This window comes from Sorex fumeus, unplaced genomic scaffold, assembly GCF_029834395.1.
Source record: "Sorex fumeus unplaced genomic scaffold, SorFum_2.1 ptg000078l, whole genome shotgun sequence".
NCBI lineage: Eukaryota > Metazoa > Chordata > Mammalia > Eulipotyphla > Soricidae > Sorex > Sorex fumeus.
In genome coordinates this window covers 9,457,714-9,485,310 of record NW_026606135.1, presented here as the reverse complement: position 1 = coordinate 9,485,310, position 27,597 = coordinate 9,457,714, and the positions used below count along the sequence as shown (strand labels likewise).

The window sequence follows — 27,597 nt, the reverse complement described above, 5'->3', positions numbered from 1 at the left end:
TCATCGATTTGCTCGAGCGGGCTCAGTAACATCTCCATTGTGAGACTTGTTGTTACTGGGTTTGGCATATGGAATATGTCATGGATAGCTTGCCAGGCTTTGCCGTGCATATATTATATAAATATATATTATTTGACCCATTGCTCCATTTTTAAGGAAAAATATTAGTATTATTAGTCTCCCCCCACCCCCAAAATCTGCTTTTTAATAGGGAATCAAGATATGATGAGAACTGAACCCAGGCCTGTAAAGCATATATATATATATATATATATATATTATATAAACATTCAAATATATTCTTTGTTGGTTTTGGGTCTCCCAAACAGTGGTCAGAGGGTCCCACAGGAGTCACATCAATTCAAGAGCCAGAGGATGAGGTTCAGCTCAGGCCCTGTGGTGTCAGGTATTAGCTGGGGCACTGTGGGGCTCTCGGGCGACCGTGTGCTATAGGGGATCAAAATGGAGCCAGTCACATAATAATGAAAGCACCTTAACCCTTTGTACTATTTCTCCGGCCCTGGAATTAAGTTTTGGACGGGTTATATAAGGGATCTAGTTGTCTTTCATAGTACATATATTTTTCCCTTTCTTCCTACTAGGAATTAAGTCTAGCCAGTGGAGAGGCAGCACTGGCCTTTTAAGACGGCTGGAAGTCTCCCTTCTTTTTTACTGTACACTTTCCTGTCACTTCTTTCTCGTTGGCTCTTTCTACTCAGTGTTATTTGGGATAGAGCAGAGGTTCCCAAACTTATTTGCTCCATTTTTAGGAAAAATACTACTCAGTATTTATTATTCCCCTGCCCCCAAATTGACTTTTTAATAGGGAACCAAGACATGTGAGGACTGAACCCAGGTCAAGCCTGTAAAACGTGAGCTTAGCCTGTAGACCTGACTCTCCTGTCCCACAGGCAGGCTTTGCATTTTTACTTCAATTTTTTTTCTGTTTTCTTTTTGGGTCACACCCGGTCGTGCACAGGGGTTACTCCTGGTTCATGCACTCAGGTATTACTCCTGGTGGTGCTCAGGGGACCATATAGGATGCTGGGAATCGAACCCCGGTTGGCTGCGTGCAAGGCAACCGCCCTACCCACTGTGCTATCACTCCAGCCCCATTACTTCAGTTTTTTTAATATGTGGTGCTGGGAATCAAATCAAGGCTTTAGACATGCAAAGGAAATATGCCTTCTTTATGAGAGCAAATGGAAAGTGACCCCAGCTGCATGGAGGCTACGTTCGCCCTCTGGACCATTCCAGAGTCCACTGGGAGGCAATACCGCCCCTTTTGAGAGACAGTAGGATAGAGCAGTATTCCTTAAATTTTTTTCTACTTATGATCCATTTTCTTTTACTTGTGATCCCTTTTAGCCTGAGAAACTTTTATGCCACCTGGATATTAGTTACATAAAACCTGGATATAGATACATAAAACAGGCAATACATAAAAAACCAGTAAGTAGGAGAGTGAATTTCCTATACCTTCTTGATCGAATGATATACTAATACTCACTGTTGGATTTAAGAAATTAATGCAGAGATAAATAAAACTGTTACCACCTGATAGAATTGGTCATATCAGAGCGGCATTTATAAAATCTTTCTGTCAGTCTGTGTATATTCCTACACAGGGAAAAGTGTAAGATAATCTCTTCTAGGCAATGACCTAATATAGAAAAGGCCTAAGTAAGAAGTTAAATGATTCTGGTAATTTATATTAGAAATATAATGTGAGGACTGAGCAGTATAGCACTTGCCTGGATGTGCGAAGCTCTGGGTTCAATGCCCAGCATCAAAACAAAAAAACTGCTGACCACAATACTCAAGGAAAAAAAAAATGTCCTGAATGCAGAGGAAGAAGCAACCAGAATGCGCAGGAACTGTGTCAAGCCCCAAGTTTACTGAGGAAGGAAATACAACCTATGTTAATAATGGAAGGGGGCTTAGATAAGCAGAGGAAAAACTGGAAGGATGGACTTCAGGCAGTGAGCATGACAGAAATTTAAAAAAAACAAAAAATCCTAAACAGAACTTAGTCCTATACTGTTCCTCCCCAAGCAGGGAGTATCTTTGTCCTTTCTCTTCTATTTACTAAAAGCAAAACAAAACAGAACCTAAACATCAGGATAGGTTGAAGAAGACAGTCTAATGGACTTCAAAGTAGGGGTAGGAGTGTACAGTGGTTAGGGCACATGCTGGGTTTGAATCAGTACATGGTTCCATGAGCATCAAAAAATACTAGAAGGAAGTTAGATGTAAGAAGACTCCCAGAGAAGTGCTGGGGGTGGTGGTCATGTTGTGAAAGGAAACAAACACAGGACATCCCACATGCAAAGCAAGTATTGCAGTCCTCTGCCCAAGCTCTCCCTGGCCTTGATGGTTTTGAAACAGTGTGTGCATATGTAAGTCTCTCTTTGCCCTAAATCTTTTAGGATCCAACCCTGGGCCTCACATAGGCAGAGTGACTACTATACTGCTGGGCTATATCCCTGATCCCCTTTCCTCTAATTATTAAGGCAAGGGGTTGTTATGAAGTGTTCAAAAAAATAATTTAAAAACTCAACAAAAGGATCTTAAGGACAGCTGAGTGGCACAGAACGCCTCCCCAGCAAGTGTACAGTCACACGTGCAATCCTTTGTACGACCCCACATGCTGGCCACAATCCTGGCAGCTCTGCTGTCTCTGAGCCCCAGCATGGCAGCCGAGTGTGTGGAAGTACCAGTTAGCATAGCGACTAATAAGGTACGCAAGCACCAGTGACCCCCAGATGGGCACTACAACCAGCGTTTGTGTGCTTCAACTAAATAGCAAGGCCCCAGCCACCACGTATGCATACACCATCAAGGAAGGAGTGCCAACTTTGGCGAAAACTGCCACCTGCCTGACGTGAAGTGCCCCAACTGAGAAAAGGTGTGAGCATGGAGAGGAGAGATAATCGCTCAGCTGGATGAATCAGAAGGAACAGAGACATGCCTAGAGGGCTGGCTGGAGCAAGAGTACAATGCAAGGCATTTGTCTTGCAGGCAAACAGCCTGCGTCTGATCCTTGGCACCCTATATGGTTCTCGGAGCCTCACCAGGGGTGACTCCTGAGCACAGAGCCAGGAGTAAGCCCAGGAGTATCCCCAACCTCACCCTGCCATCATTTCAAATAGCAGAGCAGAGCTTAGAGCACTTGCCTTCCAAGCCTATGGCACGCGTTCAAATTCCTAGTGCCCTCCATGTGTCAAGCATGATGTTGGCAGAACTGTTTTTGTGGTGTGTTTGTCATACCCAGCAGTGCTCTGTACCGAGGAGGGACCTCATCACAAGTGGTGCTCAGAAGCCATATGTGGTGCTGGGGATTTAAAATGGGTGGGTGTTCAGTGGGATTCAAGGCAAGTGCCTCAATCCCTATATTATCTCTGGTCCAGTACTGCTGCTTGAACCTGGCAGCTATGTGTTTCCCTGACACTGGGAACTATTTCCGGTGAGCACCACAAAAAGGGCTGTAACCCCAGTGAGCCCTACAACAGAAAGATATCACAGCCTGATGTGGGACCCTCAGCAAATATCAGAGCTAAAAACGTTTTGTGAGTACCAGTTAGATGTGTGTGATGGGAGGAAATTAAAAAAAAAAAAAACAGAAAGAATCTATTCATACTAAAAGCATTACCAGGGTCAGGGAGAGAGCTTAGAGGGGTGGAGCACATGGCAAAGGCTCTGAATTCCATTCCTAGCAACACATGCCCCCCTCACTTCCAGCAACACTAGGAGAGTCAATGGGGAAGCCCCCAACCCCTGCCTACAAAAAGTTACTACCATTGAAGAGAGTAAAATTTGAACCTGCATCACAGTCACTGCTCCATACGTCACAGCTGTCCAATAGATAGACCCAACCATTATTCCTGCTGCTGCAAACGGACAGGCTTTTGAGATCAGTCTATCTGCGAGATCCAAGACGTAAACAACTGGACCTATAATACAAAAAAATAAAATAAAAAAATAAAAAAAAAGGTTTCAACAAAAGATAGATTAAAAAAATTTTTTTAATACTTTCCTTAGATTTTTGTATATCTGGGGCCAAACCTGGCTGTGCGTAGGGCTTATTCCTGGCCCTCTGCTCAGAGATCACTCCTGGTAAGGCTTGGGGACCAGATGCAGTGTCAGGGATAGAATCTGGGTCAGCAAGGTGCAAGACAAAAACACCTTCCCCATTGTACTATCTTTGTGGCCCTGTTTTCCTTACAGCATGACAACTTGTTCTGACTCTTTAGAAGAGAGTTGTTATAAATATATAATGGAAACCAACATCTGGTTGGTTTTATGTCCTAACTGTCTCTTTGGTAAATCTAAAATCAACATCTCAAACACAGCCTTTGCCTTCTGTCACAAGCTACTGTATACAGTCTTCTTGAACTTAGCCATGGATTATCTAGTACTTGGTAAAGTATTTCTTTCACTTCACTCAGTTCCTAGGCAGGGTGTGTGTGAAGTTAACCAAGGCTATTTTCATGTAGTTACAAAAAGTCAATCAGTTTTAACTTGATTTTCAAAGCTATATTGATGAATATTATTCTCAAGCCGGGTCGGAGCTATAGTACGGCAGGGCATCTGCCTTGCATGCAGCCGACCTGAGTTCAATCCCCGGCATCCCATATGGTCCCCCAAGTACCGCCAGGAGTAATTCCTGAGTGCAGAGCCAGGGGTAACCCCTGAGCATCGCTGGGTGTCACCCAAAAAGGAAAAAAAAATTCTTTAAATGATCATAATGCCAATTTTTGTGACTGTCCAACAGCTATTTGTGCCTATTAAACTTCTACTATTATGTATTTACTAGGATGTTTAGCTATTGCTTCATTCTGTAAGTTACTTGGAATAGCAATACTTGGAGGTAGTTGACTAACTGCCATTAGACCAAGTAGTTTACCTCCAGAATTTTCCAGAATAATGGAAGCGTCTCAGGCCCAAATTCAAGACGTCAAGGGTCACATACCTATGTTTAACCAAAGGAATATGTAACCTTGATTTAGTTATATTTTAAAATATGAACTTAAAAAAAAAACCAAATCGCTATACTTGAGACAGTTCCTAGAACTGTATAAAACTTGCTATCTACTTTCTGGGAGCTTACAATTTATTGGTTCATCGGTATATAAAAGCAAATTATTTTCATTGGACAGAAGGAACTAACATGGCAATGATAATTAAAAACAATAAAATGTGTAAGAATAAGTCCACATCTATGGAGTTCTTGATCAATACTCTCCCACGGTAGCCAGTATCGGCAATATCACAGTCAACGTGTAAGTCACATACTGGAGTAGATAACAACATTAGGAGAGACATCAAAGAACCTAAGATTTATTTATTTTTAACTTTTTGGGCCACACCCTGAGGGGGTCAGGGCTAACTCTGGGCTCTTCGCTCTCTCAGTGATCACTACTGGTAGGCTTGGGCTGCAGGGGACCAGCTGTATGCAAGGAAATCTCCCTACCCACCATATTATCTCTCCAACCCAAGGACCTAAGGTTTAAATGAAGCATATTTGCATACGACTGTTGGACATAACATTTAAAACCGTAACTAAGACACACTCTGAAGCTGCTTCAGCGCATACTGCCTCTGTATCCTCTTAACAGAATGTTTTGGGAGTCTATATCATACCAGGCACTGTACCACAGGCATTAAAGACCTCATTTAATCTCATACCGATGGTTTAATTCTTAGAAGACGCAAATTTGCAGGATTGTTTCTAAGTCCTTTTAGGGAATTATCTCAGTAAGTCATCACAGATCCTTAAATGCCAGACAGTGAAAACCAAAGACATATGTAAGAAACGTCAATATGTTTCTATTCTGTACTTGTAATTCTTTAATCAGAAAATCGAAGCCACTCTTTTCCAGGAGAGGGGTGCAACTACAAACGTCGCCCCGATCTGGGTCGCCCCTTCGCTTACACACAGCTCCCATTTTCTTCGCCAACTCAAATCCACAATTCTAGCAATCTTCTCCTATTTCTCACTGGATTATTTCCATCAAGTATGCCATTATTTTTCTATATTAAAAAAAAAACTCATCGACCAAACATAACATCTTGTACAACCAAACACAACCAAACACAACATCTCCTTTAAAAACAAAATTCCTCCAAAAAAATTCCGTATTCACCTTCTCTCTCCGATTCTCTCTTGAATCTACTTCATCAAAACTGCCTTCAAAGCCACTCCAAATAAGTAAACCCAATGATCTACTCAATTGTTTTTTCAACTGGCAACATCCGACATAGATAATTCCTTCTTCCTAATACATAGTTCTCATCTTTGGATTCTGATGACACCAATACTTCTCTTCCAAGTCACTTTTCAGTCCCCTTTGCCAGTCCCCTTATTTTCAAATTTCAGTGAAGCTGACCAAACCAGTTTCTACTTCATCATGCCCCCTAGTTATTCTGCCGATTATTATTATTATTATTGAATCGAACCTGTGCCAATTCCCCACCTCCAAATTACGAAGTATCTAACATACCCAAATTTACTGACTCTGTTTTTACTTACTAGAATCAGGATTGGGAACCTGCCTCGGTTTTTTGTTTCGTCTCCCAAGCAGTGCTCCGGCTTGGAGCTACCCCTGGTGATATAAAGACAACAGGGCCAGGCAGAATTCTGAGAATGTGGAGCTTCTTGGGCCCTGTGGTGTTTGGGGCGGGAGGTGGGGAGGGTGGTGGGTAGGGAGGGTGGGCCCCCCAGGACCATCCAGCAATGTGCAGGGAACCATGGAGTACAGGATTGTAAACAATGATCCATCCAATGAATGTGCTCTTGATGGCTCTCTGGCTGCTTGTTCTCCAACCCCGCTGCAAGGGGGGCTGTGGGTGGCAACTACATGATAGTGAAATAGATTTAGGAAATATGAGAAAAGAGGGAAACCCATGGAATAAATTAAAAAAAAAAAAGATACACCCCAAGATGGGATGTAGATCGTTGAGGAGTGGAATGCTCTGATTGCCCGTTTTTGAAAAAAAAAAAAAAAGTCGTATTAGAGTCTCACTGTCACATGCAAAGTCTTCAAAAAAAAAAAAAGGCAGAAAAAATTCGCTGACTCCTAAACTAGACAGAGGATCCAAATGAAAGGACCACCTTTCTGTTTTGTTTCGTTCACTGATGAATCCTAAATCCCTGTAATTCCTATTTGCTGATTTCTCTACCGAGGTACTAAAAACAGAATTATCTTGGGGGTCGGGGGGCCGGAGAGGGTACAATTAGACACTGATGGAGGGAAGTGGTACTCTGGAGAAGACAGAAAGCGACTGAACGTAGGTATAAAGTATCTGCCACAGAGAGGCAGGCCGGGGAAGAGGGAGACTGGGAACATTGGCGGAAGGAAGTGGACACTGGTAAAGAGATTGGTACTGGAACATCCGTATGACTGAAAATCATGAATGAAACTGTGATTTTGAAAGTCACAGTGATTCAAAAAAATGCAAAAAAAAAAATTCTCTAGAGGACTAGAGAGACAGGGAAGGATACTTGCCTCACATGCGGTCAACCTTACTCTGATCCCTGACAACCATACAGTCCCTTGAGCACCAACAGAGTCACTCCTGAGCACAGAGCCAGGAATATCACCTCAACACTCACTGTCAGGTGTGACCACCCCTCCACCCCCATAAAAAATGCCCCCATAGAAAATTCCTTCATCTTCCCTTTTCATTATTCTGAATCTACTTTTGTTCTGTTTGGGGACCACACCCGATGGTGTACAGGGCTTACTCCAGGCTCTCTGCTCAGGGATCATTCCTGGCAGTGCCTGGGAGATCACATGGGGTGCCAGGGATCATACCTGGCTTGGCTGTACATGCAGGACATTGCCTTACCTGCTGCACCGTCTCTCTGGCTTCATTATCATGAATCCAGTTCAAGTCATAAGACTGCTACTATTCAGTGAGACAAGTATTTATAGAAAATATTTCCAAATTAGTTATTTTTTTTGGGGGGAGGGGGTTTGGGAACACACTGGTGGTGCTCAGGGAGCACTACTGGTGGGCTTGGGGGACCCTCTAGGGTGCCAGAGATTGAACCCCAGGCTAGTTGCATGCAAGGCAAGTTGCCCTACCCGCTGTACTATTGCTTCGGCCTCCCAAATGAATTCTTCCCCCATTTTTTTGTAAACAGGGTACCTGGAACTATCTATTGATGGGATGAAGCAATATGATTCCCCCAAAAGTATCTGACTATTAGGAAGAAAACACAATTCCTAAAAATTATGTAATCTATCACCACCATTTGTCTCTACTATGACAGACAACCTAGAGACATCTGAATTTTTCTGTTTTGTTTTAGGGCCACACCTGGGAGAGTTCAGGGCTTAGTCTTGGCTCTACAATGCTCCGAAGACCATATGGAATGCTGAGGATTAAACTCAGATCAGCCACCTGCATGGCAGTGCCTATCACTGTACTATAACTCTCTGGTCCCAGAAGATATTTTAATTGTTCCCTCAAAAACAAAACCAACAAAAAGTCTTCAAAAATTTTCTACCGCAATGAACTAAGTTTTTAATTTTCTCCCTTAACTGTTGGGTGTGAACGCTTTTTGTAGACAAAAAAACCTCCTTCCATTTTGAAATTTTGGGAAGGAGGGATGTTTGGCCACACCTGGCTGTGCTCAGAGAATCATATGTAGTGCCAGGGGTTGGACCCAGGTTGGCCATATGCAAGGCAAGTGCCTTATCCATACTTTCTCTCTGGTCTGAGGAAATCCTCTATTCATCCCTTGGATCATACATAGAAGACACGCCAGAATAATTAAAAGATGGTTATTAAATTTTCAACTTAATTACTAATTTTTTTTTTTTTTTTTGGTCTGGAGGCCACACTCAGCTATGCTCAGGGCTTACTTCTGGCTCCATGCTTGATGGTATCAAATCCAGGCTGGCCATGAACAAGGCAAGCTGCATTATCCCTCCAGCCCTAGTTCCATGTTTTAGTATCACATTCCAGCTTTTCTGATAAATTATGTCAAGGCTTTGTCTTGAATTTAGTTTGTGTAAATCTTTCTAAGCTCCTCCTCTTTTGTTTGGGGGTGGGGGGGAGGTCACACCTGGTGTTGTTCAAGGTTTATTCCTGGCTCTTGGTGGGGCTCAGGGGACCATGCAGAGTGCCGGGCAGGGAGCTCAGGTTGGCCCTGTGCCAAGTGCCCTCCCACTGCACCGACTCTCCAGACCTCTCAAGACTCTTCTTGACAGAACACTCCAGGATTGGTTTAATACTTAATATAAAATTAGTACTGAAATATTTAGTGGTAAACATTATTAGAGAAAACTGCCACCCAGGAAAGATTATTTCTGAGGACAAAAAATATTTAAGCAAGTTGTCGCCTGCTTGAGCAAATCGATGAACAAGTGACAGTGATTTGGGAATAAGAATAGTTACTGACCTCATGATGTCTCACTAATAAAAAAAAAAAAAAAGAAAAGAACAGTTACTGAAATCCTCTGGATGATAATATCCAAATTCTTGCTATTAGGAAATTTATTATGTACTACTACTATGCTACCTTTTATGATGAATTGGGTTCATCATAAAAGGAAAATATCAACAGTCATTAGATTCTTCTTACCACCCAATTATAGCAGTTACAGTGAGAAAAGTCACAACTTGTAGCTCTTCAAAGTCTCAGTTTTACTAGGGAAGAAGTAACAAAAGCATCTCACAAATAAAATATATAAGGAAGGGCATAAAGGGTTTAAATGCTTTTAGAAGTCAGAGTTGAATTTTTTTTTTTACTGACTTGCTCATGGCTCTGCACTCAGGGTTCACTCTGGCAAGCTTGGGAAAACAAATGGGGGAGGGGGGCTGAAGAGTGAACTCAGGCCAGCCATGTGCAAAACAAGTGCTCTGCCCTCCACTGTCACCTGACCCTCCATGCCTTGCTGCTTCCTCTGAGTCTCTTGGTAAATGAGAATTAGATAGAAAACTCTTCCTTTCTGGCCCCTATTTTCTTTTTTCCTTTGTTGGAATTTTGAGTCACGCCCAGAGGTGCTAGAGGATTCTCCTGGGGGACCATATGGTGGCTGGAAACTGAACCCACGCTTCCCACATACAAAAATTGTGCACCCGTCTTTGTGTTATAGTTCCTGCACCTACAGTCAATTCTTTCATTTTCTTCCTTTTCTTTTTCCCTTTTTTTTGGTTTTTGGGACATACCCATGCATATGTATTTTTTAAATAATTTATTGAATCACTGTGGGAAAAGTTACAAAGCTTTCAGGTTTAGATCTCGGTCATGCAAATATCAAACACATTTCCCTTTACCAATACTTATTTTTCACCCCATATGTATGTATTTTAAGCATATACAAATCTTCACAATTAACCTTATACAAGAAGTTATGAGAAGCTATATAGTTCCCATGAACTCCAAGGTTTGCTAAGTGGTCAACAGTTTCTAAAAGAGATTTAATAAGCAAAAGAAGACTGCTTACAGAAGCTACTCACATTTATAAGATTTTGGGGGACTGGTTTTGCTTTGTAGCTAACTTGAACCTAGACCCAACTCAAAGGCTAAACTTCAAAGTCAAAACAACCCCAAGTTTTCAGATTCAAAGCCAACAAAAATTGCGAATTTTAGAGGTCACCGAAAGTCCAAAAATTTAGTTCTGAAGTTCTTTTCCTGCTCAAAGTTTTCTTTTTTCCCCCTACGCTCTATTTCTGGAAGTCTTGACATTTTGATTGTGTCTGTATGAAAATCCTACTTCTGAAAACTAACCTGATTAGACGACGACTGTGTCCTCCTCATGTCCCAGTAGGCTTGCCTTACACACTATCCCACAGAATCCACTTACCCCTCTGCTTGTGCATAATGTTAGTACTTTATGTTCTTGTTCTGTTTGTTCAGTTGTCTCAATGTCCTTTGTGTCTGTCCATGCCAGCATCATCTTAGACAGAAAACTCCCAGGGGGTAGGGGCCATGTCTGTTTAACTCATTTTGTGCAGTGCCTGGGGAAGAACCATGTAAATAGGTGCTTAAAAACTGCTTATTGATGATGATTGGCATCACTCTCAGGGCCTCTCTAGGTCACAGCTATCTTAGCACATGGACTTGGCCATATGCCGGGGAAATCTGACCTACGCCACAGGGCATTAGAATACCAAGGCACAGGATCAGCTGCAGCACTTTATGGCAAGTGTTCAAGTCAATCTCTTGTTTAAGAAGGGCCGAAAATAAAATGTACAAAATATGGAGCCCCAAATTAACAAATGTGGATTGTACCAATGAATTAGTATCACAAGAATCAAGTGTGTGGAAATTGGGGGCTGGAGCGATAGCACAGCAGGTAGGGCGTTTGCCTTGCACGCGGCCGACCCGGGTTCGATTCCCAGCATCCTATATGGTCCCCTGAGCACCACCAGGGATAATTCCTGAGTGCAGAGCCAGGAGTAACCCCTGTGCATCTCCAGGTGTATGAAAATCCTGGAGCCAGAGCAATCGTTAAAGCAAATAGAGTGTTTGCCTTGCATGTGACCAACCTGGGTTCAATCCCCAGCATCCCATATGGTTCCCTGAGCACTGCCAGGAGTAGTTCCTGAGTGCAGAGCCAGGAGTAACCCCTGAGCATTGCTGGATGTGACCCCCTCCCTGCCAAAGATGTGTATGGAAATCCTGATGGAAAGTAGAGCTTTACAATACTTAGTATTTCATCACTGTTTAAACACTAAATTTTAAGGTGAGATTTAAGAGTCTGAGACAATATTATGTGACATCCTGGACTGTTCTACTTGTAGGCTGTGTTTCAACCATCTTTGTTTTTTTTGTTTAGGGGACACACCTAGCAGTGCTCAAGGCTTACTCCTGGCTTCCTGGCCCAATGCAGTACTATAAACTGAACCTAGGCCTCCCACATACAAAGGTTATGCCTTGGTCTGTTGAACTCTCTCTCTCTTGCCCTACTTCTACCATCTTTAACAACAAACATCCTGCAAACTTAGGATATTCATTACTTTGCTAATAACAAGAAATTAGATTGCAAAAGAAAATGATATGACATTTGAACGATAAATAAAATGATATATTAAGAACGTATTGGGGCTGGAGTGATAGCACAGTGGGTAGGGCGTTTGCCTTGCATGCTGCTGACCCAGGTTCGATTCCCTGCGCCGGGAGTGACCCAAAAAGTCAAAGAAAAAAAAAAGTATTGACAGTTTTTGTAAACAATCAAATTCATATAACTAGCCAAACCCCCTCAAAATTAACCATTCTTGAATAGAAGATCCAGAGCAAAAGTAGGTAAGTAGCATTCCAACATCTTTATGTGAATACAATATTACTGTGAGCAGTAATTAAAAATCACCATAGTAGTTTTTCACCCCCCCACCCCCAGTAAACTATGATCAGTTTGTGCCAAGTATTAAATTCATCTTCTAAGAACAGATGTATGATAGTATGGTATAAACTACACAGATAAATACAGACTGAAGGATTATGTATATACTTTTAATTCTATCTGTATGTATTTACTGATCAATCCAAGTGAATTTTTGAGTGAATACTGTTGTGAAGGCCCCGTGAGTTGGGTCGCCCTATGCTTGGGATTTGAATTTACTCCAGCTGGTAACTTGGTGACTGGGAATCAAATCAGGGCTAAGCAAGTGCTCTTACTACTTGAGCCGCACTCTTGGCCCAGAAGTGAAAACTGACTTAGAACTTAAGTCTGAGACCTGAGAAGGGGGATGTTCATAGTCTTTCTGTACTGGAGGTATAAGACTTGATTCGGGGCAGTAGGGCACTAGTCTTGGATATGTCGAAACCAGGTTCAATCTCCAGCACCTCAATACAGTCCCCTGATCCCTGCCAGGAGTGATCCCTGAGTACAGAGCTGGGAACAAGCCCTGAACACAGCTGGGTGTGACCCCAAAACAACCGCCCCCCAATCAAAGGGTACGTACGCGCGCGCGCGCGCACACACGCACAGACACACACACACACACACACACACACACACACACACACACACACCCCGCCACCAAGGATGCATGTTTTAAAAAAGATGGTATTCCCATAATAGGAGGTTAACTGACTGAGAACCTTTTTTGAAGAGTATGACACTATGACACTATAGGAAGGAAGTCCCTGTTAAGAGTCAAATAAAAGAGATGGTTTAGGAAAACTAGCCTTTATAACAGATTAAGGTAAGAATAAACTAGAGGGGCGGGAGCGATAGCACAGCGGGTAGGGCATTTGCCTTGCACGCGGGTGACCTGGGTTTGATTCCCAGCATCCCATGTGGTCCCTTGAGCACTGCCAGTAGTAACCCCTCTGCATTGCTGGGTATGACCCAAAAAGAAAGAAAGAAAGAAAGAAAGAAAGAAAGAAAGAAAGAAAAAAAGAGGATAAACTAGAACAGAACCCAAAAGATTTTGTAATCTAACTGTACCAAGTAAATATTAATAAAAGCTCATAATGTTCATAAAAACATGATGAGTGATGGAGAGATGGAGAGATACAGTGGCTAAGGTATCTCGCATGCAGCTGACCTGGGTTCGATCCGTGGTACCAAATATTGTTCTTTAAGCACTGCCAGGAGTGACTGTTGAACAGAGACAGGAGCATCAGTAACACTGCACTGTAGTGCCGTCCTCCCATTGTTCATCGATTTGTTCGAGCAGGCACCAGTAATGTCTCCATTGTGAGACTTGTTACTGTTTTTGGCATAGCGAATATGTCATAGGGAACTTGCCAGGCTCTGCCGTGTGGGCGGGATACTCTCGGTAGCTTGCTGGGCTCTCCGAGAGGGGCAGAAGAATCAACCCGGGTCGACTGTGTGCAAGGCAAACACCCTACCTGCTGTGCTATCGCTAGTAGATCAGTAAATGATCAAAATCAGTATCATTAGTGATAAGTAATACTGATGGCATGTACTTATGATACAGTGAAACCGCACTTCAGCTTGTAGTTCTGCTCTCCAAAGTGAATGGCCTCAATTGGTAAGGACAAAACATCAAATTACATTTGAGAAACCATCCTCAAAATACTTCAACAAAACTATCAAGGTCTCCAAAAACAAATAAAAAAAGTTTTTTTGCTTTTGGGTCACATCCAGCAGTGCTCAGGGCTTACTCCTGGTTCTGTGCTCAGGGATTCACTCCTGACAGACTCAGAGGACCATATGGGGTGCCAGGTATCAAACCCCAGTTGGAACACACGAGGCAAGCACTTTGCCCTTTGTGTTATGTCTCTGGCCCCAAACAAGGAAAATCCGAAAAACTATTATTAGATACAACAGGAGACTGGTAATGTAATTAACCATAAATTTATATGATGGAATACTATATAAAGATAAAAACCTTTCATAAGCAAAAATGGTACCTACCAACACACTGCTATTTTTTTTTGGGGGGGGGTCATACCCGGCGATGCACAAGGGTTACTCCTGGCTCTGCACTCAGGATTACTCTTGGCGGTGCTTGGGGGACCATATGGGATGCTAGGAATCGAACCTGGGTGGGCCATGTGCACAGCAAACACCCTACCGGCTGTGCTATTGCTCCAGCCCCAACACACTGAGTTTTAAAAACGGCATTACAGAACAGATATCTAATTCTTTTTACATTATACATTAACCATCTAAATAATACATATCAGTGATCTTAATTGCCTCTTCAGATATACTCTTCATCATTTCTACCCTGCTTATGCACTGACAGGCTGATCAAACAAAAAACAATTTTCCAGTCAACCTTGCTCTTCAGCTTCTTGTATATTCAAACAATATCCATAATAAAAACCAGAAAATAGTTAAAGTGTTAAGGGATTTATTTTGCTGGCTCTCTGAATGCAGGTGGCTTCTTGCATTTTTCTCTTTAAGGCTACAGAGGTCCTGTTAAATAGCTTTTCTCCATCTGCCATAGCTCTGATCAAGTTGCTCTTTTTCCGGGAGGGGGCAGGGACGGAAGTGCAGAGTACTGGGCGGGGGGGGGGGGGGGGGGGGGGGGGGGGGAGTCGGCCCAGAAGCCGCTCCTGATGATTCCTAGCCAATCAGGCCTACAATTCCATGCTCATGCCTAAGGAGCAGTGCGGCCCGAGTCCTGAGGTGCCAAGAATATTCAGACTACCCTGGCAAGCTCAGGAACCTCCAGGGCCACACCAGGCGGTGCCAGGATCAAACTGTGTGGCCTACAAGTCATGCTGTGGAACTACTGTTCACTTCTTTTTTTTTTTTTTAAATTAAATTAACAGCTCCCGTCCTTTGACGGCACAGGAGCTGGTAATTTTTTCACCCCATAGGTGCCAATCTCTGAGTATTAACTTGTTCCTGTTTTATTCCTTTAATTTAACCTTAGAGTTTGTGTATTGTGTGTGTCTGTGTCTAGAGAGTGAAAGAAAAGGAAAAAGACCAATAGTAAGAGAAATACTCTGGAATGAATAAGTACCAAAAAATTTTAACAATGTTTGCCCCAAGTAAGAAAACTTACTTAGTATCAAGGATGGCAGACATGGTTAAAAGATTTTTCATTGAGTACCCTACTATATCCAGTAGCTTTGAATTTTCATCCACATGAATGTATTGTCTGAAAGGAAAATATATGAGTAAACTTAAACATTTAAGAGAGTTAAAAGAAAATTCTACTTATGAAATCTGAATAAACCTATAAGAAGAAAAATGAACTAGCCCCCAATAAAATTTCCAGTAGTTCCTGTACCACCAAACATTTAACATTAAAACCTTCACAAACTCTTCCCTCCAAATTTTTAATTACTTCTTTTTTTTTGCATCTTGGGTCACAGGGGTTACTCCTGGCTCTGCACTAAGGAATTACTCCTGGAGGTGCTCGGGGGACCATATGCGATGCTGGAAATCGAACCTGAGTTGGCCACGTGCAAGGCAAACACCCTACCCTGTGCTATCACTCCAGCCCCCTTTAAATTACTTCTTAAAGCATTTTATGTTGGGGGTATGGTGCCGCCAACAAGCCAACCTGTACCTGCGGGGCGAGTGCATCAGCAGCCTGATGTTGCCTTCAGGCTTCCTGATACCCCAAAATTGCCGCTGTGCCTTTGGCCAGACCCCAACAACTCGGGAACAAGTTTACCAAGAAATTAAATGGCCAAAAGTTAGGTATGTGGAAGAAACAATCTCCGGCTCAGCTATATAAGCTCATTCAGAGTTGGGGTGGGCTACCTCCCCCACTTCCCAATACACATGGAAGAACTGGCAGTCACCCCCATGAACCAACTCCAGCGCCACCCTGTAAACTCTACTTTTGGCCTTGCCTCAGAGACCCCTAAACAAATCTCGAAAGAGATCAAAAGTCACAGTTAAGCTCAGACCCATACATGGCTGAACAGTCTAAAATAAATGGGAGGGGGCGGGTTGGCCTGTGCCCACCCAAGCAGAGACCCCAGCAGCCACTTGCTTTCACAATCCAAAACTGCCGCCATATCCCAAGTCTGACTACACCATCTCAGGACGGACCTCACCAAGATATAATCTGCTGAAAATTTTGAAATGTGGATCTTAGCATACCAACAGCCCTGGCCCAGAAACACAGCAGCAAGTCCCGTAGACACCACAGTGCCGGAGATCTCTCCAGGCCCCATACCGAGCCAGTATCACCAGATGGAGCCGGTCTCCCTGCCTACTCCAGATGGAATCCTGGTGACCAAGAACTTCCCACAAGCAAGGCCCAGGTATGCGGGTTCCAGGACTACATCTCCAGGCTCCTCTGGGGACAGAGGACCTAGGTTATCCCACCCTGGGTCACCACCTGCTCAGAAGATTGGCCGTCATGCCCACAATTTGCCTCCAGATGCCATCTTAGCGCACGAACAGCCCTGGCCCAGAAGCTCCTAACTGAATCCCAAGATGGATTAGTGCCATACAGAGATGTCTCTGGAACCCAACCATTTACAATCTAGAAATTTACATTTACAATTGCACCCGTGTGAGCTCTCGCGATATTTGAAATGAGTTATAGAAAACATATTATCTAGTGTCTGCCTCTGGCAGGTAGGCTTGAATGGTGGTGGGGAAATTTAAGCAAAATTAATGCCCCAAATTAGAGAGAGTAATGGGGGAAATTGTCTGCCATAGAGGCAGGGTGAAGACTACGATGTGTATGTATGTGTGTGTATTGGGGGGTGATACTTGGGACAGTGGTGGTGGAAAATGTGCACTTGGTGGAGTGATGGGTGTTTCATCATTGTATGGCTGAATCTCAAACATGAAAGCTTTGTAACTCTATCTCACGGTGATACAACAAAATATAAAAGTAATGTGGAGTTCATGCCCAATTCAATACTCTTACATTATTAGAAAAAAATCATTCTATGTTACCAGTATTACCCCACTATACCAAAACATTTCTCTAAAACAAAAGCAAAAAAAAAAAAACCCAAAAAACAAAAAACACCCAGACCAGAGCTGGAGAGATAAGGTACTTATCTTGCATGCAGCTTGGTCCCCAGCATTGCCATGAGCACAGCCAAGAGATCCTTGGGCACAGAGCCACATTACAATACCATGAGTACAGCTGGCTGCGCCCCCCCCCCCCAACATAACCAAAAATACAGATCAATATAGGTTATGATGAAAGACTAAAAATATTCAATGAAGTACCAGCATACCAGCATACCAAGTCTTAGCAATTAGTTTAGGTGGTAGAGCTGTCCCTGACTGATCTTGGCACCAAATGGCCTCCTGAGCACCACCAGTGTAGCCCAAAATACAAGAAAAAAATCCAAATTAATCATACTCTGTACACATACAACAAAGGAAAGAGAAAGAGACACAGTGAGAGAGAGAGGGCAGGGAGAGAGGTGGGGGGGGGAGAACAAGAGAGAAGTGGGCGGGGAGGGGGGGGGGGGGAGAGAGAGAGAGAGAGAGAGAGAGAGAGAGAGAATGGAAAAAAATTTCAACTTACTATAGCATCAGAAAGAGGGGCCAGAGAGATAGCACAGCAGGTAGGGTGTTTGCCTTGCATGCAGCCAACCTGGGTTCAATCACCAGCATCCCATGTGATCCTGCGACTACCTCCAGGAGTAAGGCCCTCCCGTTGATCGTCGATTTGCTCGAGCGGGCCCAGTAACGTCTCCATTGGAGACTTTGTTGTTACTGTGTTTGGCATATCGAATACTCTCGGTAGCTTGCCGGGCTCTCCGAGAGGGGCGGAGGAATCGAACTCGGGTCGGGAGCGATAGCACAGCGGGTAGGGCGTTTGTCTTGCACGCAGCCAACATGGCCGACCCGAGTTCGATTCCTCCGCCCCTCTCGGAGAGCCCGGCAAGCTACCGAGAGTATTTGATATGCCAGACACAGTAACAACAAAGTCTCCAATGGAGACGTTACTGGGCCCGCTCGACCTCCAGGAGTAAACCCTGATTATCCCTAGGTGTTCTCCTCCCATCACCCCTCCTAACATCCCTCCTCCCTCCCTATCAACATGTACTTGCATCAAATATAGCATCAGAAAGAATTAAGCACTTAGGAATAAATTTACAAAAAGAGACCTATACATAGAAAACTACAAAACATTCTTGAAAATCATGAAAGAAAAGAAATATTATATGAATCAGTTCCTTCCAACTTTAGCAATCAAGATGCCTTCCTGGAGTTAACAACGTTACTACCTGTTTTTAAGCTTCACGAAAATGTTAATTTTATTGGAAAACAACCAGTTGGTGCTTAGGGACTAAACCACGTCTCCTGCATGCGATACATACAACTACAGTTCTCTTGCAAGTAGTGAGAGAAAGTCTGCTAATTTTTCTGTCAGTGAGAATTATATATTCCCTATCAACATGTACTAGCAGCAACCACCCCTTAACTCCTGTAACTTCTAAATATAAGAAAACGATAAACTAGTCAACTAGCCTGGCAGCCAGAGGCTAAGTACATATGAAACATTAAAAATAAGTAACTGCCAAGCAGAGATCATCCCAAAGAATGCTAATCATCCCCCTTTACACTGTACATTTTTTCCCCTTTTGTCTTTTAATCCTCCTTTCAGCTAATTTACTATCTGAGAAAAAAATGTTGAAAGTTTGTATCACTAACTGGAAAAGGTCAAATGAAATTTTCAAATAAATTTCTCTAAGGATAGGTAAGAGATGCTGTTTCAGGCAACAAACCACATCCATGTATGATGTTTATACTGGTTAAGTATTTTATTATTACTATCATATTGTGCTAAAAATCCAAATTTCAGGACCGGAGTGATAGTACAACAGGTAGGGCATTTGCCTTGTATGCAGCCGACCCGGGTTTGATTCCCAGCATCCCATATGGTGTCCCAAGCACCGCCAAGAGTGCAGAGCCAGGAGTAACCCCTGAGCATCGCAGGGTTGTGACCCCAAAAGCCAAATAAATACTTGCATCCCCAAAAAGGAACAGAATGATTTTCCATCACATTGCTTAAAACATTTTTTTTCTTCAGGAAATCAATGCTTCAACAGGTTTTATCCATGAGTGAAATGATAAAACATAATGAACTCAAATGGTCACACACAATAAAGAACACGCTCTTAGAATGAAAACAGTGTAACTTTGAACTGGCCGGGACCAGGGAATTTAGAGTGATAGTTTAGACCAGCAGACCTTCTTATTCCTGTTGTACTATAATACATTATTAAAGAGGAGCTGAAATGTTATTAAAAAGGAATACAAAGTGACTGAAGTATTCATATAATTTTAAATCATTCCAGTAAACAAATGATGTCATAATGAACTTCATCATTTAAAGCAAAGATTAAAATGCAGGCAAAAGAATTTTAACAAAAACATGTTTACTGGGACTAGAATGATAGCATAGCAGGTAGGGCGTTTGCCTTGCACATGGCTGACCTGGGTTCGATTCCCAGCATCCCATATGGTTCCCCGAGCACCGCCAGGAGTAATTCATGAGTGCAGAGCCAGGAGTAACCCCTGTGCATCAACGGGTGTGACCCAAAAAGCAAAAAACAACAACAACAACAAAAAAACCCAACAACCAACCCCCCCCCCCAAAACCACATTTAACCAGTCATATGAATCTGCTCTTGGCATATAAACAGAATATGCAAATCAAGAAAAATGGGAACTCTTAATTATTATTATTATCAAGAAAATTTGCTATATAGAAGGGTTTCTCTCTTAATAATTATTTTTGAACCTTGAAATAAAAGTAACTAGGATCAGTACAGCCAAAAGCATTAATCATGTATTTAGCAAGTAAGACTATGGCATCAATTCATACATTTACAGACAACATCTGCCATTTAACTTAATAAGCATTCTATTTTTGAGCGTTAAAACTGCATGGGAAAACTGTGAATGATCCCAACTGTGGCCACTGAATAAGCTATATTCTGCACACTATGGCAAAAAAAAAAAAGCAGCAGATCTAAGACTTTGCTCTTGCAAAGAGGAAAGCAAGACAACAACAAAATTCAAATAAAGAATATTATATTTTTTCACAGCACTGATCTCAGGAAAAAAATCTGCTATGATTATCAATAACTTACTCAAGCAGTCAATATCCAAGACATTAAATAGCTTGAACCTACCATTTGGTGAAATAATTTAATACAGGCTTTTTTGTCTCTGGAGAAGCCTATGTTCTTTCTTGATTATGTATCTCTCTTTGTTCTCACATTTCTTTAAAATTTCTTTCAATAAGAATTATTTTCGATTTTTTCTTTTTTTGGGGGGGGGGGGCACGGCACAACTCTTGGTGCTCAGGCTTACTCCTGGCTCTGTGCTCAGGAATCACTCCTGGTGGGGCTCGGGAAACCATGTGGAGTGCTGGGACTGAACTCAGGTCAGACATGTGCAAGGCAAGCACCCTTTCTCCTATACTATCTCTCCAGCTCCCTCATTAAAAACGATTTAAAAAGCAAAACTAAACACAAAAAGAACAGGGCAGAGAGATAGCACAGGGTTAAGGCACTTGCTTATTGCCTTGCATCCTGCCAACAGTGGTTCAAATCCCCAGAACCACAATGGGCCCCCTGCCCCGTGGAGCACCACCAGATACCACTGCTTAGCAGAGAGCTAGGAACAGCCCCTGAGTACCACCAGGTCTGGTCCACAAGTCCAAAATAAGTACGATAAAATAAAATACAAAGACCAAGGAGCTAGGAATAGCTCAGTGTAGAACAACTGACTTCCAGCAAGAGGCTGAGAGTTTGACTACTGGCACCACCCCCATATGCTTGAATATGTGATCCCAGAGGCTGTTATCTGAGATCCCAAGGATCACAACAAATTGTGCAATCTCTTGCGCACCACAACTGAGTTGCGAGAACACTGCAACCAAGTATGTGACTTTATCTGTAGGCTCTGCAACCAAAACGTATATGAGAAAGAACCACAAATGAAATGCGCAACCTTTGGAGTACACCACAGCTAGAGTTGACATAAACCCTGTTGCTGTATCAACAGTGAAAAAGGGGAAGAAGATACATATAATGAAGACCAGGTTCAAGAGACAAATGATCCCAAGGTTTAATTTTTCTAACATCGAGCCATTTTCCCTGCATGCTGTAAAAATAAATATGTTATTATTGTTTGGGGACCACGCCTGGCTTACTCTTGGATCTATACGCAGCGATTACTTCTGGTGGGCTCAGAGGACCATATGGGGTAACTGGGATTGAGCCCAGACTGGCTGAGCAAGACAAGCGACTTCTCAGATGTACTCTCTCTCTGGCTCAAGAAATCAACATATTAAGTATACTGAACCTTACGTTCAATTACCGCAATAGACCTAAAATTTTTTCCAAAAACTGACTACAGCTGAAAGGTCAGATCTACCAATAGTCATCTCCTTAATACTAATACAAAATACTAAACTTTATTGCTGAGAGCCATACATTTGTCAAACTAATGCCTCATTAAATAATACAATTTCAACAAGAATTCTTGCAATGATTTTTGTATCCATTTAAGACCTAAAGCCTAAAATCATCAGAATTATCACTTTATTGCTGTTCATAACAACTAATGGTTGAAAGTGGCATTATAAATTTAGTGGAACTGAGGAGTAGAAAAATAGTTATATATGAAACCTTAACTTTTACACCATTGAGCCAGTTATCAATGCAGAGACTAAAGCAGTAACTTTTTCTTGATATTTAAATTATTTTAAAATACTGCTTGATATGGGCTGGAGCGATAGCACAGTGGGTAGGGTGTTCGCCTTGCACGTGGACAAGCCAGGTTCAATTCCTTCGCCCCTCTTGGAGAACCCGGCAAGCTACCGAGAGTATCTCGCCCGCACGGCAAACGCTGGCAAGCAGTGACGTGACGCATTCAATATGCCAAACACAGTAACAAGTCTCACAATGGAGATATTACTGGGCCCGCTCGAGCAAATCGATGAATGGGAGGACAGTGACAGTGACAGTGACTGCTTGATATTACTACAATTTTTTTATAACCTTTGTGCATACTTACAATCAGTAATATGTTTGAAGACTCATTATGTGGTTCAGCCATCAAATGTTTGAGAGTTTTTCTCTATAGTACCTGTTTGAAGTGAAGCTATCATTTTTTAGCTGTGAACAGTACTACAGAACCGACAACCATGTAAATTTTAATTTCCCCTTATTATTATATCTTTTCATATTAGAAAAATACTTCCTGATATGCATTGATGTTGCCTCATTAAAAACATAGGCTTGATTTCAATACAGTAGCACTGTCCTCCCGTTGTTCATGGATTTGCTCAATTGGGCCAGTAACATCTCCATTGTGAGACTTGTTGTTACTGTGTTTGGCATATTGAATACGTCACGGGTAGCTTGCCAGGCTCTCCGAGAGGGATGGAGGAATCGAACCTGGGTTGGCCGTGCAAGGCAAACGTCCTACCCGCTGGGCTATCGCTCCAGCCTGATTTCAATATAGTATCTAGAAAAAAATACATTCAACAATTATTTTCTATTTCTTCTTGAATTCTACTTCTATCAGTGTTATTTATCTTTCTGTTCTTAGAACCTTAACAGCCTTCATAAATCTCTTGATTATGAACAAGATATTAAAATTTTTTTTTAACAAATGGCATAGACACTAAGGATAGAGAATGCCACTTAGTTAGATCTCATTTGAGCAGTTTGCTATTTTTTTCAATGTTTGCCCCATTCTCCAAGACCGTTGGTTATTCTTTGCCTGCCAAATTACAGAAACAGTAAAAGCATTTTTTACGGAACACAACCATAAACAGGATTCAAAAGATGAAATTAGTGCTCTTACCAAACCTAAAATCTCCCTACTTTTCTTTATTGATAGAAGAATTAGGGTATTAGGAAGAATATGCTACTTTTTCTTTTTATTATACCAATGGTCTCTCCAGAATTGAGGCTCAGTAGTTAGCCTTCTTACTAATTGTTACTTAATTTTATTGACAAAGATGTCCAATATTCTTATCTATGCAACCAAATGAAAACATTGAAAAAAAAAGAACATTTAATACACAGACAAATGGGTGATTTGCGGAATATATTAAGGATATTGTAATTTGCTAGCACAGGAATGCCTGATACTTCAGAAACAGAATGCTGAAATTCACAAAACAGTGAGGAGATGGATCACTTTTAAATTAAACTTGAGGGGGCTGGAGAGATACTACAGCAGGTAGGGCATTTGCCTTGCACATGGCTGACTGGGTTTGATCCCTGGTATCCCATGTGGTTCCCCGAGTGATTCCTGAGTGCAGAGACAGGAGTAATCCCTGAACATCATTGGGCGGGGCCCCCAAGCACACACACACACATAATAAACGAGATTAAGAGTTACCACATCAGAAATAATTGTATCGTTTTTAAGGATCTTCTTACCCAACTTTGGAAAAACTATTAAGTATTCGGCATTGCACTGAGGACATGCCACTCTGGCAGTACTGTTTCCTCTTTGTTTTTCATCCACCCATCGCTGTAGACAAGCCTGGTGAACCCATTTGGTAGATCCTCTGCACCTGCATGGTCTCACCCATTCAGCTGTTCTATCATCTTCATCAGTGGCAAAACACACCCAGCAACTTCTGTAAAGAGAAAGTAATGACAATTGTGTTTAAGGCCCCAGCCAAGTCTTCACCAAGACCCCACTTTATGGAGTGAGCCTCCTGATATGTTTGATCACAGAAGCTCTATGCTACATTAGAAGTCTGAGTGGAGGAGCAGGAGCCAGAGGACAGCTGGTGGGGCACTTGCCGTGTAGCCGATGGAGGTTTGATCCCCAGCATCCCATATGGTACCCAAGTCCCTACCAGGAGTGATTCCTGAGCACAGAGTAACTCTTGAACTCCACTGGGCGTGACCCCCCAAGCCCCAAGAATTAAAGAAAAAAAATCTGAGTAGAGGGGCATTCCATTTATTTATTTATTTTTTGGGTCACACCCAGCGATGCTCAGGGGTTCCTCCTGGCTCTGCACTCAGGAATTACTCCTGTCGTTGCTTGAGTACCATATGGGATGCTGGGAATCGAACTTGGGCCAGCTGCGTGCAAGGAAAATGCCCTACCCACCGTGCTATCCCTCTAGCTCCAAGGGCGTTCCATTTTTGGTTACCTCTCACCCTGTTCTCTACCCCTCCTCAACTAGCTTTAAGCCCTGCTGGGTATTTGCATTTCCTTTCCTTAACCCTTTCTCAAAATTTGACTTCTTCAAAAATGAAGGCTAAACAGACAAAACAACCAATACAGTTCTAGTACATTTTTGTATTTTTCTTACATTATATATAATCTGTGTTTTGCTTTTATGTAATTTCCTCCACTTTCCTCTAATGGACCACAGTGCAGAGACAAGCCTTAAGCTGCTTTTATCTTATAAAACCAAATAATTTACTTAAAAAAAGAGAAGACTCCCCAGTAGGGCTCGGGAATCCAGGGGCTACTACTGGACCCCTGCTCCCAGACACACCTGGTCCCCACATTATGGGCCTGACAGCTCAGTGCTTACCAGGTAATGTTGGCCAGGTCACACAGCACCACTTTACCTGGTAGTTGGAAAGCACTGAGGTCACATCCAGCGCTGCTGGGCACGTGCAGTAATGTGATGAATGAATGGGAGGCTGGGGCTACAGTTCAGTGATAGGACACTTGCCTTGCTTTTGGGAGGCCCCTGGGTTTGATTCTTGACACGGCAGGGTCCCCTGAGCACTGTCATGAGCAAGCCCAGAACTAAGCTAAAGAAAATAGCTGAGGTTTCATGGAAAGAGAAGAGATGAGTATTTAAAATGAATTTGGGAATGAAAAGAATAAAAGTAGGCAAAGAAAAAGCGTACTGGGAAAATAGAACAGGGATTAGGGTGCAGTCTAGCAAGCATCTGACCCAAGGTCAATCCTAGGAACCACACGGCATTTTGAACATCACCTAGTGTAGCTCTGGTGATCATCATGCCTTAGCACTGAAGTGCTGGCTCCGGTGACCATCAACAGGAGTGGTCACCAAGCACAGCTGGTTGGGAGGCTCCTTTGCTTCCCAAATAAAACAAAACAAAACAAAACAAAACACAGAATCAAAGAGCAGGTAGGGAGCTTGCCTTGCATGTGGCTGACCTGGATTCAATCCCTGGCATCCCATATAGTCTCCTGAGCACACCAGGAATAATCCCTGACTGCAGAAGCAGGAGTTACTCCTGAGTACAGCTGGCTGTGGTCCCAAAACAAAATATCGAGAGAAAAAGAGCCTAAGCAAACTTAGAAATGGAAATGAGTACAAGGTCATAGACAGTAAGATCTACAGGAATGGGGCTTGAAAGATAGTACAGGGGTTAAGATGCTTGTCTGCTTGTCTTACATGCAGCCAACCCTGGTTTAACCCTGGCACCAAATAGGGTCCCTGAGCCTCACCAGGAGTGATCCCTGAGCATCAAGTCAGGACTTATTCTTGGCTGTCTATGCTCAGCACCACCAAATATGGACTAACCCTCCTCCCCCACCTCCCACCCTAATAAACAGAATCTTCAAGACGGAGAAGACAAGTTTATTTTTTGAGCCACATCTCACAGAGCTCAAGGGCTGCTAGCTCAGTGCTTGGGGATCAGGAAGTGCCAGAGACAGAACCTAGCTTGGGTAGTTCCTAAACAAACAAACAAAAAAAAACCAAAGAAATCCAGTTGGCAGTGAAGTCTATCTTTGCAGGGCTTTGCCTTAGATTTTAATTTTTTGCATTTTGGATCACACCCAGCCATTCACAGGAGTTACTCCTGGCTCTGCACTCAGGAATTACTCCTGGTGGTGCTTGGGGGACCATATGGGATGCTGGGAATCGAACCCGGGTTGGCCGTGTGCAAGGCAAATGACCTACCCGCTGTACTATGGCTCCAGTCCCCATATTAGATTTTTAAAGGATACTAGAAACCATCAATTTCTGCCCTAGGGATCACTTTAATTGCTAGCTGCTTGAGGCTCTTATAGCGTATGTGTACACACACACACACACACACACACACACACGCACGCACGCACGCAAGTCTCCTTAATTGCTAGCTGCTCTCTTTTGGTCTTGTGCCACACCCATCGATGCTCAGGGGTCCTCCTGGCTCTGTACTCAGAAATTACTTTTGGTGGTGCTTGGGGAACCACATGGGATGCCAGAGATTGAACATGGGTTTCGTATGCAAGGGAATTGCCCTATCCCTTTGTGTTATCTCTTCAGCCCCTGCTTGCTGTTCTTACAGTGTAGGTACTCAATAAATATACACAAATATATGGGCCAGAGGGATAATACAGCAGATAGGGCACTTGTCTTTCACGCAACTAACCTAAGTTTAATCCCTGGCACTCTATATGGTTCCCTGAGCCACAGGAGTGATCCCTGAGTGCCTGGTCAGAAGTAAACCCTGAACAGTGCTGGGCTGGGTGTGGCCTCACGCAAATAATACACACCACCATCATCACTACCACCACTACCCCCAAACCCAAACAAATAATACACACGACCTCTGCCTCTGCCGCCGCCACCGCCATCGCCACCACCACCACACACATATAGTACTTTTACAAAAACCTTAGAGGTTTTTATTTTTGTTGTTTTGGGGCCATGCCCAGCATGCTCAGGGATCACTCCTGGAGGGGCTTGGGGCTGAACCCTGGTCAGCTACTTGCTAGGAAAGCACCCTACGTGCTGTGCTATCACTCCGGTCCTACTCTGTTTCAAGAGAACAAGCACTTCTTAACTAGGAATATGTTTAAAAGTCTATATGCGGGCCAGAGCGATAGTACAGCGGGAAGGACGTTTGCCTTGCACAAGGCTGACCTGAGTTTGATCCCTGGCATCCCATATGGTCCCCCAAGCACCACCAGGAGTAATTCCTGAGTGTAGAGCCAGGAGGAACCCCTGAGCATCCCTGGGTGTGACCCAAAATGCAAAAAATCAAAAACAGAAACAAAAAAACTATATGTTGATAACAAAAGTAAAGTTCTTATTCTGCACAGTATAAAACAAAAATATACTCCCTTATTGGTTGAGTCACCTAGGTGGACTCAAGCATCTGGATTTAACAGAAAGATAATCATAGCACTGTAGCAATGTCCTCCCGTTTTTCATTGATTTGCTCGAGCGGGCCAGTAACGTCTCCATCATGAGACTTGTTACTGTGTTCGGCATATTGAATACATCATGAGTAGCTTGCCAGGCTTTGCTGTGCGG

General features: G+C 42.9%; 1 protein-coding gene across 1 annotated transcript in view; it reads right to left on the bottom strand.

Moving 5' to 3' along the window:
• MARCHF5 (membrane associated ring-CH-type finger 5) overlaps positions 1-27,597 on the bottom strand; it is a 43,087-nt gene that overhangs the window by 6,232 nt on the left and 9,258 nt on the right. The window contains exons 2-3 of the mRNA XM_056130484.1: positions 23,786-23,988; positions 3,823-3,953 (exon numbers count right to left, since the gene is read on the bottom strand). Coding sequence (XP_055986459.1) covers positions 3,823-3,953; positions 23,786-23,988 — 334 coding nt within the window. The remainder of the gene's footprint in view (positions 1-3,822; positions 3,954-23,785; positions 23,989-27,597) is intronic.